The sequence below is a fragment of the Rhinatrema bivittatum genome, chromosome 15, assembly GCF_901001135.1.
Source record: "Rhinatrema bivittatum chromosome 15, aRhiBiv1.1, whole genome shotgun sequence".
Lineage (NCBI taxonomy): Eukaryota > Metazoa > Chordata > Amphibia > Gymnophiona > Rhinatrematidae > Rhinatrema > Rhinatrema bivittatum.
The window spans coordinates 68,424,632-68,446,501 of NC_042629.1; the positions used below are offsets into that span (position 1 = coordinate 68,424,632).

The 21,870-nt window shown below is 42.6% G+C and overlaps 2 protein-coding genes across 4 annotated transcripts in view; both read left to right on the forward strand.

Annotated features, from left to right (window-relative positions):
- PLEKHG5 (pleckstrin homology and RhoGEF domain containing G5) overlaps positions 1–17,912 on the forward strand; it is a 123,664-nt gene extending 105,752 nt beyond the window's left edge. For all 3 annotated transcript variants that reach the window (XM_029578615.1, XM_029578616.1, XM_029578617.1), the window contains 9 exons: positions 511–621; positions 4,356–4,505; positions 4,629–4,766; positions 5,983–6,102; positions 7,436–7,568; positions 10,041–10,156; positions 11,213–11,370; positions 12,367–13,428; positions 14,198–17,912. In XM_029578615.1, coding sequence (XP_029434475.1) covers positions 511–621; positions 4,356–4,505; positions 4,629–4,766; positions 5,983–6,102; positions 7,436–7,568; positions 10,041–10,156; positions 11,213–11,370; positions 12,367–13,428; positions 14,198–14,207 — 1,998 coding nt within the window. In that variant the 3' untranslated portion in view covers positions 14,208–17,912. The remainder of the gene's footprint in view (positions 1–510; positions 622–4,355; positions 4,506–4,628; positions 4,767–5,982; positions 6,103–7,435; positions 7,569–10,040; positions 10,157–11,212; positions 11,371–12,366; positions 13,429–14,197) is intronic.
- Positions 17,913–20,816: 2,904 nt separating this feature from the next.
- The window catches only part of TNFRSF25 (TNF receptor superfamily member 25), a 33,531-nt gene continuing 32,477 nt past the window's right edge, over positions 20,817–21,870 (forward strand). Inside the window, exon 1 of the mRNA XM_029579159.1 lies at positions 20,817–21,030. Coding sequence (XP_029435019.1) covers positions 20,935–21,030 — 96 coding nt within the window. The 5' untranslated portion in view covers positions 20,817–20,934. The remainder of the gene's footprint in view (positions 21,031–21,870) is intronic.

The window sequence follows — 21,870 nt, forward strand, 5'->3', positions numbered from 1 at the left end:
AAATATCCGAAACAAAGTAGTTGTATTGAATGAACCTTCTCAAGTTTGAGAAAATGATACATGGCAGGCTGCAGGGTCTTCAAGTCCTGGCTTCCCCTACCCCCTTCCCCTCCTTCATTGCTTTGTCACAAACTGACCTACAAACTGGAGCCTCTGGAGCTGCATCCTGTTAGGGGTTTAACAGATGTAACCCCACTAAGGATAAGCAGAAAGGGTATGCGAGATGCCCTGGCCTGCTTCCTGACACTTTTCTTGTATTTACACTTAGATATATATTTTCCTCTGAGCTTTACCAAGTCTGGATTTTAAAATGGATCCAGCAAAACGTTAAATCTTACTTTGATCTGAAAGCCACAGTCCTTTTTAGCAAAATTCAGTGTCACTTGAAATCCTAATGTTTCCTATACTAGTCCCCTTTCGTAGAGGATATGTCAGATTTTAGTGCAATATGATGATGCCTTGATGTGTTTGCATTTAGTCTTCTTGTTTCCTGCTTCCTCCCCCCTGCAGTTTGGGTCCCTTTTCAAGCCCTATGTCCAGTACTGCATGGAAGAGGAAGGTTGCATGGAATACATGAGGAACCTGTTGCGTGACAATGACCTCTTTAAAGTTTATGTAACGGTAAGTACAGCAAACTGCCAAAAGTGTAGGATTACATGTAAAAGAAGAACCGTCATGGTTGATCAGTCCAAGGGTTTCACCTAGCGCCATGTCCCATCTCTGACAGTGGAAAACAGAAGGGGTTTAGTGGAAATGCATGAAAAGTAGGTCATGTTTACAGTTGTTCATACAGAAAGAGTGGCCTATCGGGCAGAACGATGGGCTGCAAGCTAAGGGAATCACTTCCCCCACTGACAGTCCTCGTGACCTTGGCAAGTCATTTAACTTCTGTTGACTTAAGTAGTCACCTAGGGGTAAATTTTAAGTCCCGCGCGCATTTGCTGGCTCGCGCACATGGACACAGCGATTTTAACACTCGCGCGCATTTTAGAACCAGCTATTCGCATGTACACGTGCACACGATTTCGTATTGACGCGCGCATGTGCCTCCTCGCTCGTGTACATGGGGGAGGGGATTTTGCTAGACCCGTGCGCCGACGCAATTACCTCTTTCCCCAGTTCGTTCCCAGTTCGCCCCAGTAAAGGAGAGGACTTCCTAACCTCTCTAGCTAACTCGCCTCTCTTTAAACCTATTAAGCCCTGACCCTTAAAACTCCGCTGACTACCCTGTTTCTTTTTTATTTCACAACTTGCACGCCGGCCATAGCAGAAATAAAGTTACGCGGTAGGGGAGCCCCGGCACCCGTTTATGCGCGCGTGAAAGACGTAACGCACAGACTTCATGGTATAGAGCCGGCCCACGCCCTGCCCCTTTTTATGAAAAACATTTTTGGCACGCGGGTACCGGGAGGTACGTGCGTGCTTGCTCGGTTTTTTAAATCCACGCGGTGTGCGCCGGGCCGAGTCACGCGCGTGTCTCCCGGCTTTGACGCACGTAGGGCTTTCAAAATCAACCAGCTAGTTTGTAAGTTCCTTGGGGATTTAAGGTGCCTGGAAAAAATGTTATAAACCGTTTTGTGGTAAAATTTGAAAGGCGTGTAGAAATGCACAATATTTTTCCTTCTGCTGTTTCACCCTTCCAGTTTCCAGCAGACCAGGCTTAGATATACTTTGACTCCACCCTTGACTGTTGGGTTCAATAGCCCATAACTGATCTACCATCCGTAAATGTGTTCAAACGCGTTTTGTTTCTGTTTAAACTGTTTCCCCCCCTCAAAAGTCCATGGCAATGAGTTTGCAGGTTCCCAGTCTGATTTACCCCTTTAAATGAAAGAGAATTGCTCTATTGACATCCAAAAAAAAAAAACTAGCTGGCAAAAATAATTTTCCAAAAATGTAGGTTTACATTTAAAATTACTCATCAAAGCTATTTGCACGCTCAAAAGCCAGGTTTTATGCACACAAGCAGCCGTCGTAAAATTGACCCATGCGCCGGCACGAGCAAAAGTATACGCGTGACCCGGTGCGCGCTGAGGTTGGGGGGTGGGGGGGCGATGGGGTGGGGTCAGATTTGGGGAAGAGTCGGCACTTACGCTTACTTATGCTTTCTGATTTTAAAAAAAAAAAAGTTTGCATGCATGGATCTATGCATAGGTTACGCCCTCTGAAAAAGAGGTACAAATTTGCGCACGTGAATGTGTGCGTGGTTGTCCCAGCTACCCAAGGATTTTCAAAGTGAATTCATGTGCATTAAGTTTTTACTTTGAAAAAAAAAAAAAATAATCGGTGAAGTCTGCGTGCACGATGAAGGAAGTGGAATCCTGCCCATGTCGAAATGTACACATGGGCTCTTCGGCTATGCGGACAGCTTGCAAATGACCCTCCCCGAGTCTGCTTAGAGTATTTAAGGTTTGGAACGTCAGGAGCTTATACGATAACTGGTAGCGATCCCTTCCTGAACAAATTATACATACTGTCAGGTCTAAATGAAAAGTTTTAGCATCAAGTTATATTTAAAAAATTAAGAATCTGCTTTGTATCTCAGACCAGCCATGTTCTTAAATGATTATAAATTATAGCACATGGATTAAAATATTAATTTGTGCATGTAGGGCGTGAGAGATCTCATTTGTGACACCTTGATACTGTGGTTCGGTTGGATCCAGTGACTATGTCGTCACTGATGCAACCGTGGTGTAGTTATCGGGGTTTGCTGAGGTGACCTGGTCAAATATTCAGTTTCATTTAGGTCTGACCATTAATACTTACTGCATTTGTTTCTTTAAAAAAAAAAAGTTCCCTGTAGATTTTGGATGCAGATGAAACCTCCAGGAATTCAGGCTCAGAAAGGAAATGAATCTAGGGTTACCATGACAGCTTCTCTTCCCCTGTAATGTACTCGTATGCCACTGCTGCTTCTTTATGCGCAAGTTTGGTGCACAGCTTAAGGCGCCAAGGGTGGAAGGAGAGAGGACGTTTTGTTGCATGGAATTCATTGGCTGCATGTGGGTGTTCTGCAAGACCCATATTGCAGTCTGTGTTTCTGTAATATCGCGGTGCTGAGATTGGATTAAATGGATGCTAGGCCTATGGAAAAAGCTGAAGTAGTATTTTGACTTTTCTGCCATCTGCCATGGAAAACTCAGATAACCCAAGCTGAATGTTGGCAAATAAACAGCTTATTTAATGACAAGAAAGATGAGGTCAGTCCCATTATTCATTAAATAAATTTCATTGGTTTTCCGTTTCCCAATCTCTCCATTTATGATTGAGAGAGAAAATGTCTGACTGTCTAAATGATAGTTTTCCACTGCCATTCCATTCTTTCCTGCCGTCATTGGTAGATAATAAAGGAATTAACATTAAGTACATTGTTATGCACTCTCCATGACTCCTTCATGTAGCTTGAGATTTATGTATTTAATGTTTGGATACTTGTGACTTGGATTGGCCACTGTTGGAAACAGGATGCTGGGCTTGATGGACCCTTGGTCTGACCCAGTATGGCATTTTCTTATGTTCTTATGTTATTGTTGTATGGTGCTGTGGTAATTAATTGTGCCCATCCAATCAAATATCATTTCCAGGGATTTCTCCAGGGCTTCTTCACTATGTACTCTTTCCTTCTGGCATCTCCCCCCCTTCCCCCCCCACACCTATAATTTTGTGTGTGTGATGGCGGAGGGGGAGTGGCGGGAGTACAGAGTGAGTATATTTCTTCCCTGGCAAGTGACCACACACCCTGTCCTACCTTGCTGCAGCCTTCTTGTTCTCCTCCTCCTCTCCTTCCCCAGGCACCCCTCTCGCCTCCAGCATCCTTGCTGCCCTGTCACTTTCTCTCTTCCTTTCCTTTCCTTCTGCAGTCCTCTCTCCTATCCTTCTTCCCCCTCCTCCACCCTCTCTTCCTGCCTCCGCCCCACACCCTCTCAATCTCCTCCCAGGTCCCGACATCACCTCTCCCTGCTCTCGGGCCTCTGATTGGGATTGGAGATGTTCCTGCCGCCACCCCTGACTCCCTGGCCCTGAATGGGGGCCAGAGACATATCTGCCACCTCCTGCTCCACAAGCCATCTCACCAGCCCAGGAAATGTCCTCGTCCCAGGGAAGCAGACAAGTACATTTTCAAAACCCTGGACATTCCCATTCCTGGAACACACGAGTGGCTTCTCTGGTGGTTGAGTTGTGCTTTGCTTTGCTTCAAGCTCTTTATTGTGCTTGTTCAGCAGTTGCTAGCTGGCAGGAAGGCACTACTTTCAGTTAGGAGTTTTTATTCCATCTAATCCATATAATTGTAGATTAGATCTCTGTCCACTAGGTAACATGTAAAACGATTCATTTTTTTGTCCTGTTTTCAGTGGGCTGAGAAACACAAACAGTGCAACCGCTTAAAACTGAGTGACATGCTTGTGAAACCCCATCAGCGTTTGACCAAGTATCCTCTATTGCTCAAATCCATACTGAAGAAAACAGATGATACCTCAGCAAGGGAGGCCATGATCAGTATGGTAAAGTTACCCTTACTTTCTTCAACCAGCAACTCCTAGAGGTGACGGGAGATTATAGTGACTACGTTCTAACAATTAGATGTAACTCTCCTAACAAGTAACAGGGAATCTGTTTTCTTCTAGATAAACTCTGTAGAGCGTTTTATCAATCACGTGAACTCTCGAATGCACCAGCGGCAGGAACGGCAGAGACTGGCAGCCATAATCGGTCGGATTGACTCGTATGAAGTGGTGGAAAGTAGCACGGATGAGGTAGATAAGGTAAGGTCTTGGACAGACTCCATTATGAGGGGTAGCTGTCGGCTAGGGATGTTTGAAGACTTTTTTGCCTCAAAAATAAAATGGATGAGATATGTGTTAGGTTGTTTTCTACTCTTGGTGCGCATTGTGAATTGCCTGCGAGTTCGCTTTCTGGGGGAGGGCATTCTCAAAGCCACTTAAGTGCATAAAACCCAATGTTATGCAGAAGTGGCTCTTTTAAAATTGCCCCAGCACGTATGCATGCAAAGGTGCACGTGTAACCCAATAACTCGCATACTTTTATGCATGCTCACTTTTATAAGTGAGGCAGAGTAGCGATGAGGAAAGGGCTTGCGCACAGACGGCTTTTCAGAAACTTGCGGGTTAGTTTACGTGCAGAAGTTATGCATTGATAAGAGAAGTTGCAAACTCCTGCGTGCAACTTGTAGAGGACTTTTTCAAAACAATTTGTTGCGCATGAAACCACTTTGAAAATGAGTGGTAAATCTGAGAGTAACAGATATGCAGTGTTATAAAATCTCCCTTCCCTAGGGTTCATGTTCATACTCTGCCTTGAGCCTTTCCCAAGTATCTCAGGGCATGCTAGAAGAAAACACCTGGTACCTATTTCATTAGCTGCATGGTTAATGCGCCGCAGACTGCATGACTAGGCCTCTGCAAGGGGAAATCTGGGTTCCAGTCCCAGGTATGGCTCTTGCTATCAAGACGGGATGGGCTGTATAATCCACAGAGCCCCTGGGAGGAAGGCAGGAAGAGCTGCTTATCTTACTTACAGCTACTTTGAAGTTGGTGAAAAAGCAGAGCGGATCTATGGTCTTCCTGATGTTTGTCTCCCTTACAGAAATGTAAGTGGCAGAAAAAGAGAATAATTGCTTAATTCGGAAGGAGGCCTTCATTAGTATCATGCAAGTGCAACGATTTCTCCTGGTTCAGCTGAAGCTTTGTTATCAAAGTTGCAATGGACAGCAAAATTTGGGGATGCTCTTTGAGAAGCTGACAACTGTGGATAATGACTGTAGCATTACAGTCATTATCCACTAAAAGAACAGTCTTGAAATTGGACAGTAGGTTAGAATGGTCAAATGATGGCGACTCTTCAAAGGATGATCTTGATCTTCTAGATCTGCAGTTTATAGTGTAGAAACTTAGAGGTATATGTGTGTGAGTGTGTGTGTGCATTTTGCTGCCTTTTCTAATTGCTTTTCTTTCCTTCCAGATCTTAAAGGAGTTTTGCAAGTTTGACTTGACTGCCCCCATGCTGGGTGCATCCCCTGATGACACGCGACAGCTCCTCCTGGAAGGAAGCTTAAAAATGAAGGAAGGTAAAGAGAGCAAGGTGAGCACTAGATGAAGCAGAGCTCTTTTGTCACAGTGAACTGAACTATCTGCACTCTATTGTCTCACCTGGGTTTTCATGCCAGAGGCCCACATTTGTTTACTCTGCAAACTTAGCTTAGCTTACAAACAGAGTTATCTGTACCGGGAAGGAATAGGGTTAAGTCTTTGTGGTTGATCTGTTCTGTTTGAGTTTGGAGGTCAAGGAGATCCATGCAAGTCGGGCAAAAGAAAAGGGGCATTTTGATTGCAGTTTTTCAGAAAGTTGCTTTATTTTTTTTGGAGTTTAGCTAGGCCTGGTTTTTATCCCATTGCATTCATGGATTTCTAGTTCTGATTTGAAAATCATGCATGCATTTGGGATAAAAATTAAGAAAGGATCTATCTGTCCTGAAAAAATGGAGTTGGTGGGTGACTCTTGCTGACCAAGAGATGTGGAGATGAAGTCAGGTCAAGGACATTTCCATCTAATAGAGATTAACCAGAAGACTTCTAACTTACCTTAAGCGACATACAAACATGACAGCAGAAAAAGACCATTTGGATCATCTAGTCTGCCCAGCCATCCAGTTCATCTAGCCCTCACAATTCCTATCGCTGCCTCAGAGGTCCCATACATCTATCACACACTCTCTTGAATTCGGACACTGTCCTTACCTCCACCACCTCCTCTGGGAAGGCCGTTCCAGGCATTCACTACGCTCTCTGTAAAGAAATAGTTCCTAATATTACTCCTGAGTCTACCCCCTTTCAGCCTCACCCATGACCCCTCGTTCTAGAGCCTCCTTTCCATTGAAAGAGGCTCAGCTGCCTGTGGCTCATGAAGCAGTTTTTTCAGTGTTCATATGCCGAGCTGAGAGCAATGTTTCCCTTCCTTGATAAGCTTCTATTTTCTTCAATATCAGTTGTGGCTTGTCACTTACAACTCAAGCAGAATATTTTAGGCTCTTCCAAATAAAGTTCAACAAATTTACTGCAGGCGTAGCTAATACTGCGGCATTATTGTTCAGTGGCTGATACGATTGCGTCATTATGCCGTTAGCCTTGGATTGGTGCTTGGATTCCGTTTGGATCCTTAAACTAATCCAGCCAGGAGATATCACTGGTTACTGTGTTTTCAGGTTGTATGTGACTTGCTTTACACTTTCATATGATTATTATTTTTACTTAGTTTATACAAAGCATATTGCTTTATTGTTATTTGTAATGGTGATTGTCTGCCTGACCTCGACGTGTACTGCCTTGCAGCCCCCTCTGGGAAGAGGTTTTTATACAAATCTGAAAATAAATAAGCAGATAAGTAACGTTTCCTTCTTTGGTCCTCTCCCCTGCAGATGGACGTCTATTGTTTCCTTTTTACCGATCTCTTTCTGATCACAAAGCCGGTGAAGAAGGCTGAGAGGACCAAGGTCATTCGCCAGCCTTTGCTGGTGGACAAAATCGTATGCCGGGAGCTGAAAGACCCTGGTAAGTGGCTGCATTCACCACCTCCTGCCCCTTCTGTTTGTAGTCAAGGGCACTGGTAAACCAATGGACACTTTGGCTGGCTACAAGCCACATAATACTCAGTTTATACTATTGGAACTTATTTGTGTAGGGCAGTATTGCTTAAAGCAGCGGTCCTTAACCTGGTGTTCGTCAGTCCCCCCGACCAGCCTAGTTTTCAGGATATCCACAGTTGCTAAGCACGACGGAGCCCATAATCAGAGGCACCTTGGGATTTCAGTTCCTAGTGGCGGTCAGCGTCCCATGATTTCTCTGGCTAAAGGTTAGCTGGATAAATTGAGGGCATTCCTGGGAGCGTTATTTTGTGTCCCTAAAAGTTAGCCAGCCAGATAACGCTTATATTCAGTGCCATCTGAATAATTTCCTCAGCTAACTTTGGGACGGCTGATAAAGTCTGATAAATTAAAACAAAAACAAGAAAGGAGCTGAGCAGCTACTGCCGAAAAAAATTACAGCAGGCTAAGCATGCCCCCTCCCCAATGCTGCCAAAGAACAATGACAGATTGTTGAGCGACTCCCCTCCCACTGCCCCCCTAAACCCACACCTCTCAAATCCCACCACCAGCACTTAGGGCCGTCAGAATGCGCTGAACTGGAGAGTGGGAAGGGTACAGTCCTGGTACCTTCTTCCGCTCTCTTAATACGGAAGGGCACGGAGCATAAGTCCACTGTGAAAACTGATAGAACTTCTGCATAGTTTTGTTGACTTTTTCTTAATGTGGACCGTCGGATAATTACCCCCAAAAGAGAGTAATTTTCCAAAGGCAATTTGGTAAAACGGTGCTTTACCTGCAGTAATGGGTTGCTATAAAACTGCCTGCCCGATATGCGGGCGAGCTTGCACCTGCATGGCCGTTTATGCATCTATGTTTACCCAGACTGGGCGTAGGGTGGGGGAAGGGTTCACCCCTTATGCACATACCTTCGCATTTTCAAACATATTGTGTAAAATGTCTGTGCACACAGTCGCAGGTGTAATTGCGTGCAGGCGGATTTGACAGGATAATTTTCAAATCGAGTTTATGTGCATTTTTGGAGCTAATTTATGCAGACTGATACAAAATGACCCCCAGAATGGGGAAAAAGCCTTAGAAAATCAGTCTGCTAGTTGATCAGTCCATTAGCACCTAAGCCTGTCTTTCTTTCTGTTTAATGCCCTTTGGATACAATTTCCATAGGAAAAGAAAACGTTAATTTAATGTGGCCTAGATGGTTAAAGTGTAATATGTGCCTTATGTGGTATTGAAAAAAATTGCACTAGGAAATGGAATGCTTTGGTTAAGTGGAAAAGATTTCTTGACTGAGCTGACAAATTTGTACTTGCTTTACTGATGCCTGAGTTCCCTCCGATCCGTTACTCTTTGAGTGGCTAGTTGAAATGTGTTTTTCTTGCCTAATATGGCCATGCTGTAAGCACAGTATGTCACTCCTGTGTGTGCAGGAAGGACAGTTTTCTCTAAATTTCTTGGGTGTAAGTGAGGAGGTAGGGGGAGATGCACTAAAGTCCTTGCACTGCCCATCTTTTGCATGCCTCTGTAATAACAAACCACATCTTATTCACTAGAGATGTGCTTCGTTTAAAGATATTGGGTTGGGCTTCGGATCAGCCGCTCTGCAAAAAGTTTCGTTTTTTTTCGGCACTTTCCACCGAAGTGCGTTAGTGCGCACTAACGAGCCTTAATGCACATTAACAACCAGTTAGTGCGCACTATCTCAGCATTAGTGTGCAGTACACAGAATGAGATAGTGCGCACTAGCTAGATGTTAATGCGCATTAAGGCTCATTAGTGCGCATGAACAGGTTAATTAGTGCACCCTAATAGAATTTACAGCGCACTAAGTATGTGTTAGTGCGCTGTAACTAATGTTAGTGTGCACTAAAAAATGCAACTTAAAAAGTAAAAAGTATCAATTCAGAGGAGTTAGTTAGAAAAACAGTGCGCACTAATTGGTATTACTGCGCACTAACAGATATGTAGTGCACAGTATCTCCATTAGTACGCACTATCACGAAGTACGAAATTTCGGCAAAACTTTCGGCACATCTGATCCATTACGATTTAGACAATATCGTTGACATTGTCTAATTCGTAAAAAACGAATGCACATCCCTATTATTCACTGCAGTTCATTACTGGGTAGAAGAAGAGTAGTGTCCTTATGGTTTCTTATCCCAACTCCGGCCCCTGGAATGGCTAGTGTGAGAGCGGGAAAAAGTGCACTGGTAATCCAGTTACGTGCAACCCCCCCCCCCCCCCCCCCCAATTGACTAATTTTCAAAAGCCGATTTATATATGTAAATCAGGGTTAATGCGGGTAACTCCTTTGGAAAATTACCCCCAGATATGTGAGCCAGTGTAAACCCTCTGCTAGTGTAAGAGATTGCATGGTTTATGTCATGTGGATTACATTTACCGGATTTACCTATTGCAGGTTCATTTTTGCTGATCTATCTGAACGAGTTCCGAAGTGCTGTATGCGCCTACACCTTTCAGGCCAGCGGCCAGTCTTTGTGCAGAGGATGGATTGAAGCGCTTTACAATGCACAGGTAATTCAGCACCATCGAGGATGCTTGCTATGTCCTCGCCCTCTGCTATATGGAACTGAGCAATGTGTGTTAAGAGCGTGCATGGGAAAATCTTTAGTTTCATTATCTATGTGCTATTTGAAACAATGGAGTTTAAGTAATATAAATAATAATCAGAATATTAACAGTACCCAGATATTATTATGTCATTGATATTTTCAGTATTTTAAATGACTGCCACATCCCTAATGTGTGTACGTGTAGGGGGTAAGAAGGAGTAAGCTGTCTAATATAGACTAGAAATCTTGACACTTGGGTCTTTCCTTTCCAAATTTGATAGCATATTCTAATTTTAACTGCCAATTTTAAACCACCCGTTTCCCAAAGAAATTTCATTAGCTGTAAGATGGTGGTGTGCATTTTATTGATTTTAAATAAGCAAGAATGAGCAAACCATCACAATCTTTCAATGAATCTTGCATGAGAGATTCTCCAGGCACTATGCAACTATACTCTTCTTTGTGTGTGACCATAGGGAAGGCTATGCTGGATGAATGACTTAGTAATTTAGCCCACATTGGTTTCAAGGATTCTAGTACTGGGAACCAACTTTGATGTTGTTTATTTTCCTCAACAACTGTAGAGGGACTGATATTCAAACCACGCAGCTGAGTGGCAAAGGTAGCCAACTATATTTTAATTAGCCGTCATGAGCTGAATTTCTTTCAGGCTAAGCTGCATGTGAAAACAGACTTAAAATCTGGCCAACTAAACTATAATTGGCTAGATTTGAGCCGGCTTAGTTGTTTACCCAACCAAACCCTGTTCTCTGCAACAGCCATTTATTTCAGCAGCTAAATACAGCCACCTAATGAAACTGGGTAGCTAGATTTAGCCACACAGTGGGTAGAAACCTTTGTCTTGAGGGATCTAGCCAATTGACTTAGAAATTAGCTGGCTAGATCCCTTTGGATTTTGGCCCCCATAACTGTATAAAGGTACTGTAGAAAACATGTCCTTGCTGGCATGCGTTTGTAATGTATCAATTTAACATTTCCTCATGTCTTGGCGCTGTAGAACCTTTTACAGAGACTTCGTCTTCAGGAGTGTCAACGCAACCAGCAACAAATGGAGCAACTTCAGGAAGAAGAAGAAGATATGGAGAGTGGGACATCAACCAACAGCTCCCCCACCATTTTACGCAAAAGCAACAGTAGTCCAGATTCTCAGCAATGGTAATACTTCAAATAAACCTTTATTTTTTGGGGTTCTGTATTTGAATGGGAGATAAGCTGAAGCACTCCATACCCTCCATCTTCTTCTGATGCATTCACTCATCCACTCCCCCCCCCCCTGCTTCTGATGCACTCACCCCCCCCACCCCCTTCTGGTACATTCATTCATCCCCAGATGCCACCCAGTGCACTCGCCCATCCCTAGCATCTTCCCCTCCAACATGTATTCCCTCACCCGCCTCTGACTGATTCCTCCCCATTTACTAATCATCCATAGATCATCTCCCTTGATCCACTCTTCCATCCTTCAATCTTCCCACCCATTTAGTTACCCAACTCCTCATTGCAGTAACCTATCCTCCCCATCTCACATTTGATGCACCCACCTAATCTCCCCCTCATATATGCCCATTAAACATCCCCCAACTTGGTGGCTGGTTATATTGCTCTGCTCTTGTCTTGCCAGTGAGAGGACAGGTAGAAGATCAGGGGAGGGAGAGGGAAGTGTATTGGGATATTCTGCTCTATTATTTCTCCTCCTGTTATCAGGTCCATTTTGAAAATGAGGGCTGAAGTCTGCATGTACTGTCTACTTGTGGACTTCAGCCCTCTCTACACTCTCTAACTTTATGACGAAGTTAGATGAAAATGTTATTAAATACAAGGGTAGGTAAAGTTTAAATGAACCTTTTCTGAACCTCAGTTGCTATCTCAGATCCGTTCTACTTTACTTTTATATATGAAAACCATACTGTAGAATAAAAGTACTTAATGGTATATCCATTTTGTGTGATCTAATATATTAAAAAATATGTGTTTTGCCTTCAGTCGTTCTACCCAAATAAATAGCATTTCACTGTGTAATAGCATTTTTGTGGCAGAGTGGGAATTTACTACAAAAATGCATTTCTAGTGAAAAACAATGTCAAATTTACCACCTTAGTACTTTTTTGTTTTCCTTATTTAGAGCAATGATCTGTATCGTTTGTCTTTCAGTCCATCAGACAGTTCCACAGAGACCATCTCAGTTGTTGTCATTGATGCTAGTGAAGAATTATCCTCTCCAGAGGTAGAACAAGGACCTTACAGTTCTCAATCTGATGAAACCTCTATCGGCACCACAACTTCCTCCTGCACACCAACCAGAGAGATGTTTGAGGGCTCGGAAATACCAGAGGTAGTGCAAGCAATGGACTCTAATTGCCTGAAACTGGAACCTGATGGCTGTAGGTCTTCATCCATAGACAGCGCTTACGGAACTCTGTCTCCCACTTCCATTCAGGAATTTTCAGACCAACATCAGCGGGAACCGAATGAGGACGATAGGGAGTCTCCACATTCGCAGCGCCCGTCTTCCCCCAAGATCCGTAGGAGGACTCCTGTACAGCTCCTGCCTTGTAGATCTAAAGTACTGAAGTCCAAGTCTGAGGCCAATCTGCTACAACTGGTCTCTACATTTTCAGCGTCTTCCAGTGCCGACGATACCCATCTCAGCCAGAGCAAAAGTTTATGTGAACTTTTCTCATCTCCCACAGGTGTACATTTGTTGAGAGCAGATCATACAGAGGAGGTCAAGCAGTGTATCCTCACGAGTGACTTTCAAAGGACTAACAATGCAACAGGCATTCAGAACCAGGCTGAGGCCCCACAAACTAGAAAGCTCCGGTCTCAGTCAGATTGCACAGGTGAAAAAGTGGATAAGTTAAGTAGCTGTAGTAGCAGCTCCTCTGAACTTTCTGAAGTCGAAGACGTGGGGTTTGCAAAGGATCTTGTTTACGCAACGCATAATGAAAATTTTCAGACTGCACTGGCAGAAAGTGGGCATCTTTCTCACTCGTTCCAGTCAAACAAAGAGGGTGGATCTTCAAGAGAATACAAGAGTTCTGTAAGTGACTATTTTGCAGAGGGCCATGAAGAGAACATGGACAGTGAGGATGCACCTGAGAATACCAGGCAGGCCATGCTGGACCCACAAGCTGGCCAGCACAGGAAGCTCACTTTGGCACAGCTCTACAGAATCAGAACCACTTTGCTCCTTAACTCCACTCTGACAGCCTCGTACGTATCATCTTTGTTTTTAGAAGCCATGAGCTTAAAATATAACTTCTTGACGTTTATCATTCTGCTTTTAGTAGAAATAGTATCCCATTGTACTGTCTTCATGAAGATAGATTGCTACCTGTTTGTGATATATACTGAAATATACAGCTCAAAAAAAAAAAAGAAGAATTGGGTAGAGATGATACCCTTTTTTTTTTAATTAGGCTAACTAATGTTTTGAGCTGCAAATGTTTGGGCCAGCATTTCTGACAAAGGAACTGTAGCATTCCCAAATGCTTCCGTCTAATAAAAGTATTGCCTTTATCCAAATATTTTTATTTAATTTTCTTTAAAATTTTTAATTATAGTTAGTTTATCATATGCTCTATTTTCTGATGAGCAGGTCTAAATTATTCGGTTAACATAACTGGATAAGGCTAAATATAGGCACCTTTCTGGTTCAAATAATCTGATAAGTTGTCCTGTCTGAATGCACCCCTTGCCTGCCCCCAAGATATCCAGCTATCTACTTAGCCGGATAAATACTTATCTTGCTACGTGGAGGCCACTGAACATAGTCAAATATTCAGCGGCTGCCTCTTAGCTGGATAAGTCCCTATTTATCTGGCTAAGCAGCGCTAAATATTGGCTTCTTTGTAATTTGTATTTCTCTCTTTTGGGGAATGAATGGAGATCACAACTCATTCTGCGTATGTTAAACTTGCTGTAAGGGTTTTTATTTCTTTGACATGTAATAGTAATACACTGTCTTTCCTTTGTCTTTCAGTGAGGTATAGGCTCCTGAAAAGAACAGTGGAGAAATTGCATTTGGATTTCACAGCTGGCCCATGAGGAACCATACTTAGTTCAAACAACGCAGTGGAAGTGCTGAAGGCCTTCACAACCTTTTGGCCTGCTCGTGCTAAACAGAACTACCTATGAGCAACACAGTATGAATGGGTTTGGTGCTTGCGTGTATGGGAGAATGAAAATATGTCGATTATCTATAACTGTGGACTGATTATTTACTTATTCAAAACAGGAACTTCGGCAGGGAAGTTAGAATTTCCCAGGACTCTGTGAGTCACAGAGATTGCTTATTTGCACTTTGACTAAGGAGTTAGTGGTCAGAATTCCCTAATAGGCATTAACAAATACCTAAAGCGGAACAGTAATGCTTTCTACATTCATGTAATAGTTCTTGATGTCAAAGCCACTCGAGTAGGAAGCCACCACTTTTGGGAGTCGAAACGTTTGAAGCTTCCAAGAATTCAGAAGAGTGAATGTGGTCTGACCTGGGAGCAAATATACTGGCAGTGAGCTCTACCCAAGAAGCCCCAGGATTCAGGCTGGCTTTTGTAAGCCTTTTGAGCTAATTATAAGTTAAAAAGAAAATGTTTACAATTGGGAAAAATACTAAAAGCATGCTCCAAGTAATGCTTATATATATATATATATATATATATATATATATATATATCTTTGTTTTCAGTCTTTATTTTATTTTTTCCTGGGAATTTCAATGTAATAACAGAAAAAATCAGTGGGAAAAAATGACTTTTCCACAGATTTTTCTCCTGTTTGTTATAGCAAAGTCATATGATGTGATTACGGATATCCACATGGTACTGGCAGGGTCAAATATTCCAAAACAGCGTCTTGAATAGATTCATCGATCTATCTATATCTTTATATGAGGCCCTTTTTTTTGATTGTTGAATGCACTACACTGCTCCATGAGGAACAGAAATGCCAAATAAAAATTGACACACGCAGCCTGCGAAGGGCGATGGTGGGGAATAGTTCGCCCTGTCGTAAAATGTGTTTTCCATTTGGAAGATCAGGAAAAGAAGAATACACACACAACCTGCGAAGGGCGATGGTCAGGAATAGTTCGCCCTGTCGTGAAATCCTTGTAAGTCTTCTAAGAAAAGAAAAAAATAGAAAAATGGTAGGGTGAAGGGAGGTTAATAACTTCTTTGCAATCCTGCGATGGATTAAAGATGCCCACCAAAGAATGGGAAACAGCAAAGACTTCTCCCCATTAGGAGGACAACTTGGAGACGCATTTTATCCGGGTAAGAGAGGGAGTTACCCGGCTAGATTGCCCTGATAGAAAATTGGCCCCCTCACATTGAGTAAATATTCACCTTCAGGGAAGGGGTTAGGTTGATTTGATTTTCAAACATGTGCTCATTGTTTTGCTCCCAGTCTTCCGCCCACAGATAATGCAGATGCAAAGAATGCAAATTATTTGTGCATTCATACCTTGTTGACAGTGTTCGAAGGAAGACTGCCCCGGACAGTTTCCCTTTGAAAATGAGATACAAGGTCCATGGGGACAAAACTACCTGTGTGTTTTGCGGTTACCCGGGCTATTGAAAATGACCCTCTTTTGCCAAATCTGGCCACAGATGTTGTCTTCATTATTGGAGCAAATTTGAATTTTAATGAAGTCATTTGTTAATGCCCTGTGCTGTAGCAAGGCCTCTGAAAATAACTTTCTCTGAGGAAAATTAGGATATTCTGCCCTCACAGGTAGGGCAGTGCCATCTAACGGAGCCCGGGTTAGTTTGACTGTTAGGCATCGCGGAAAAAGTGAAACCGTGGTTGGGGTGCGTCTCCGTGTAAGACGGCCCACAGGCGTTCAGTAGAGCATGATTTGGTAGGTCTAAAAAGTATATGATCATCGCACCAACCCGGGCTCTACTGGGATAACATCAACCAACCTGTGAGGACTGCTATCCTGCTGTCCTCGGAGAACAGCTATTACAGGTAAGCTACCTTTGCTTTCCCTGCTGACTTCAGGGTCTGGGGCACGCACACTGCATGCAGTAAAAGCGGGCATAGATTTCTGTAGGAGGACTATGTGGTGTGAAACAAGGAATAATATTTACTCTTCTCTGTTGGACCTCAAAATACGCTATTTAATACTAAGAGATAGAGATATTTTTTCAGGCAGTGCACACTTAGTAGTAATCTTTATTTATTAGTCGCATTTGCACAGCATGGGATGAATATTTTACTGGTAGGTGAAAGGGCACATTGATTAGACTGAGGGGAGTTACCGTCCTCTCTGAACTCCCTGTGAATCAGAGCAAGGCTTATGATCATCCATTCCTTGTGGTTTCTTTTGCCAATTTCCACATAAATGTTTATGCAGAGCCAGGAAATGTTGTAAGCAGATAAATAATTTTGTAGTTCCTTTTAAGGCTGGAGTTCGGCTAGTACGTAATGGGTGTGGAGAGGAGGACAGCCACACAAGTGTGCTTGAAAGTCAAAGAATGCATCGTTGGTAGCAGTTTTATTTCACTGATTTCTAATTCCATTATCACTCTTATGCTTAATAAGGTTTGTAATAAACTGACAACATAGCTTAGGAAATAATATAGCATGACTGATTAAACCAATGACTGCTAACTTTACCCACAGCCACTTCAGTCGCATTAATCTGTGCCACTGTGGTTCTAGCTCATGGCTTGAAATCTTTCTTTTTTTTTTTTTCACTATTTTACGATGCATTCAGCCTGAACTGACCTCAGTCTTGAGACAGTTCAGCCAACAGTACTAGTCAAAATCTTGGTTTCTGGTCTAATGGTTTTGTTTGTAACAGATGGGACCTTATTTTCACAAGAGCTTATACCCTAGCACGGAACTGGGAAAATCGTTTTGAAAACTTGCACAGTGGTATATATCGAGGCAAAACTATACCATACCATGTTCTCTTCTTTAATGCCGTAGCCATAGAGTTTGACTCTTACCAGCGTCCTTCAATGTGGCGGTAATGTCATTTGTTCAATATTCCGAGGGAAGCTCTTCGTACCTTCTTTCATGTTATCTGCATAGGAAATATCCGTAAATGGTCCGATGCCATTTGTGTTCTTGGGCTTTTGAAAGGAGGACATTTCATTTGCTACAAGTTGAAGCCAAAAATGATTGAACAATGCAAGCCCCAAACTGAAAGTGCAGTTCCTCCTTCCCACGTTCTTCTGCCCCAGCTGTGAGTGGTCCATCGGAAATTGCGTTCATCTAAACCAGGAAGTAATTCTAGCGGAGCGTCCTCTTCACTTCGGCAAAGGCCCGGCATCTTGTGCCCTCTTCACATTGCCTGCGCAGCTTTTCTTTGGCAATGCCATTGCAAGTTACTTTTTATGTTGCCTAAACTGAAAATGTGTAGTTTATTGTTAAAAGTAGCACGTGTTGGGTTTTTGTATATAAAGGTGCATATTTATTAAAGCTTATTTTTTTGTTTCTTTTATAAATGACATGTATATTGTTTTGAAAGCATTAACTGTACATTTCTTTATGCCACTCGTGTATTAATTTTTTTTAATACCCAACAGTGTATACTGCTGGTGAAATTACTACAGTATTTGGTTTTGTTTGCTCAATTAGTTCATACATAATGTTCGTCTAATACTAATATCTGCACTGTACTCAACATTGTACAATTTCCACTTTGCTGCATCATTACAAGACGATAATTAAAGGATGAACGACGACTCCCCCTTTTTGTTGTGGTGTAATTCAAAAGGAAGTGAGTGCAAAAAACAGAGCGAGAACTCAAGAACAGTGCAATTCCTTCACTGAATACAACTGCTGGGTTCTACTATTTAGTTTCATGGCGCGTGAGCAATGCATTACGATCCACTGCAGCGCCTGAGTCATTTTCAGCTGAACCTCCTAGCAAGAGATGTTGGCAGATAAGGGCCCTAGACGCCCTTGCCGGTGCTGCTTGAGCTCTAGTCATCGCCCTTCCTACTCCTTACTATTATCCTCCATCTCTGTCCCATGCATGCTTCAGTTCTGTCAAGGTTCTGGTTGTTGACACCTCTACCAGTAGGCCATCAGAGGCAATCCTCTCCCCTCTCAGGAAAAGAGGTATTTCCTCACCTCTCCTCTGCCCTTCCACTTTGTTTGTTCATTTCTTTAACTAATTAAGCCTTCTTGCAGTACTGGAATACTCAAAGAGGTGTATATGGCCAAACTAGTGGCAAGTTAAAAAAAGAAAAAAAATGCCAACAACGTGCATGTTCTAGCTTGCTTGATATCTGAATGTTTCGATAACGTTCCACCCCACGCCCACACCCCGCTGCTTCTGCTTTGCATTCCTATCATCTCCTTCCTTGCTGGTTCAGCTGCAGAAATTGAAACTGCAGCATTTCAGCACTTTGTACTAAAACAGATAGCAACAGATAGATTTAACAGCCTGCCAAAGATGACGTCAGAAATGCACTTTACGTTAGGCAATGTTGCTGGCAGTCCACTGCTGTCCAAAATGAGCTGTTGAGAGTAATTAGCTTGCAACATTTTCTTTGAAGGGCATAGTAATCTGCTTCACTTCTGGCTTGCCCTGTGAAAGATTGTTCCTACCTGGCAAGTATGACCAGGTCACACAGGTATGCAGGCAGATTGAAATTTCTTTGCTTGTACTACTTTGTAGAGTAGAGAAAACTGGAGTCTTTGTCGGGCATGATACCCTTCATTGGAGCAAACCTCCCCCACCCCCCACCAGCAGAGGTCATCAGTGAGCCTTGGTCACCAATGCTCTAACTGCCCTATTGCTGATACCATAGGGTAATAGCTTAATCCAGCCTATCCATTCCCTCAAGGCCTCTTCATCAAGTCACCTCAGCTACTTGGCCTTGTTTTATCTTGCCTTGTGGCCTATCTTTGCCTCCTGCCTTGCCTTGTGGCCTACCTTGATCTGCCTCACCCTGTGACCTTCCAGACCTCTCTGCCTTGCTCTGCAGCCTTCCAGGCCTCTTTGCCTTGCTCTGTGGCCTCTTTAGCCTTCTTGCCTTGTTAGTGGCCTCCTGGGCCTCCCTGTCCTGCCTTGTTGCCTTCAGGCCTTCTAGGTTCACCTAGCCAGCCTTGTGCCCTGTTGGACCACCTTGTTTATTTCCTGTTCTAGTTCTGTCCTTGTCTTGTCATGTCCTGTTTTTTCCAGCCCTGCCCAGTCCAGTTCAGTCCCTTGGCTGTTTCCCAGGTATTGTCCTTGTCCTTTGTCTTAGGCCTTGCCCTTGCCTTCTGCTCCAAGCCTGGCCTTATTCCCAGTCCATGCCTCCGGCCCTGCTTGTATCCAGTTCTCAGCCGGTACCTTGTTCCAGCTCCCAACCTGTTACGTTTTCCAGCTCCAGCCACGTTTCTACATTCGGTTTGTCCAGTTCCGGGTAAGTTCTGCTGGCCACCAAAACCCAATGGTCAACCTGTGAGGGAGGTGGTTGGTAGGCAGAAGGCCTAGTCTGGCCCTGCCCCGAATCTGGCCCTGTTCCTCCTGGGGGAAATCCCAGCTCAGCCTGCCTGACCTGCGACACTTTCTTAGGGTTGAGAAAAACGTATCGCAACTGGAAATAATGTAATATATTAAATATACATTTGCTTTACTTTTGGCGTTGGCAGCTAAATTTATAACATAATTTGGATACTCCATCCTGCAAGTTTGATTCCATGGAATTGATTATTAGAATAGCTAATGCCTGCAGTCCCTTTTTGTTGCTGCTAAACTAGGTGTTCTTCAAGATGTGCAGCTCTTGACTTTCCTGTTGCATTGAATTGGTCTGCTATGAAAAATTTTAGGAATCTTTACCATTCCCAGCTCTACTTCAGGGACAATGTATCCTTTCTAAGAGGCGTCACACGTAAGTAATAATGAAAGCTTGCACTTTTCTCTCCATGGTGCTCCTTTTTGAATTGTCGTCATGAGTAAGAATTGCAATATTCATGCATGAGAAAAAGAGGTGAAGATCAATAGGTAATAGGCCTTGTGAGCTGCAGAGACATGCCTGGATGTTAGGAATGCTGCTAGAGATCGGCTGGTGAAATTCAGCTATTCTCTGTTTACAGAGGTGGTGGCAGTAACTGACTTCTAAACGTATTTTTTTCTTTTTACTTTTAGAAATTCAGCTTTTCTTATATCAAAAAGCAAGAGTGTGCCCAAATCTAGACAAACCAGGATGTTTTGACATCTGAAAATTGATTTACAGTATTGTTGTGTCCTCACTAATGTGAATATTATGATCTTTTTTCTCCCTCCTGCCAAAGACCTTCTTGTATTTCTGCATGTACTGTGAAAGTTAACATTGTAGGCAGTCAAACAAAGCTATCATAAACATCCATTTTATTTTTCATTCTAAACACCCCTGACATGATGAGGGCAGTATCCCTTTAAGGAACAAAATCTAGCTTCTGATTTTATTTTTTATATAGAATTGAAACAATTATTTAATCAAGAGATGGCTTCCTCTCTGGAGATGAAATCTATTAATATGCAGCTATCATAAACTCTAATCAAGACATTTATGCATTGATGGCAACCAGTACAAGCACGGTGTTGTTTGATGGTGCATGTTCCAAATAGATTTTTTTTTTACATATTTGATGCTGTATTCATTATACTCTGTGTTTGTCAGTTATAGCTAAGCCACGTAGCAGAAAGACAGTACACAATTTCTGAGACGTTAAAGGAAAACAGCATCTTCTCTTTTGTTTTGTTTGGTTGTGGATGAGTTGAGATGCACCAGAATGGAAGAAACCTTTGATGAACAGTGCCCTCTACTGAGAATATTCTTCACATGTTGTGATAACTTTGAGCGGATCAAACATAAAAATTATTCAAAGGTGAGCATGCACTACTCATAAGGTGTTCAAGCCACTTGAAGTTCTCTTTTTTAAGTCAAAGTTCTCGTACAGCATGAATTTGGATTATTTTTATGCTGGTCCAAGAGAGTCCATTTTTTCTTCAGAATCAAAATGGTCACTAGAACTTTGTCCCACTGTTTAAAAAAAATGCTTCTTTGAAATAGATATGTTTATTCCCTGTACCTCTCTCGTCCTGTCCCTTCTTTTCATCCTGAAAAATCTACCAAGTACAGGCCTTGTATCTTGGTATCAGTTTACAAGCCCAACTGTTGTTGGAACAGCATGAAAGCCGATGCACTTGGGTCCCAGCGAACGGAGGACAGCAGTTACCTGTCTCTTCCCCTTGTGTGTTTCCTCAATAAAAATAAATGTTCTGATCTCAAGACAATAGTGAAGCAAATTACGGGATAAAGACCTGTCAACAGAATCTCACCAGATTAACACCATTAATTAAATCGTCTTAGATACCGTGTTAATGTTTTTATTGATTGATTGATTAACTTTTATATACCATCATTCGAGGACCAAGAAAAGTTCTTGATAGAGACCAGGAAAGAATCATGTTGGATCCTGATAAGCCTTCATAAATAGCCATGTCTTTACCTCCTTCCTAAATGTTTTTAAGTCTGGTTGTAACTGTGTCTCTATTGGAAGAGAATTCCAGATTTTAGGTCCTGCCAATGATAATGCACGATCTCTTACTTGGCAGAGCCTATAATGGATTACAAATTCACATGTAGTGTACATTGCAAGATAAAATGACAATGATCTTAAAAGTTACACAATAACATAATTCTGAAGAGAATTACAAACTAAGGG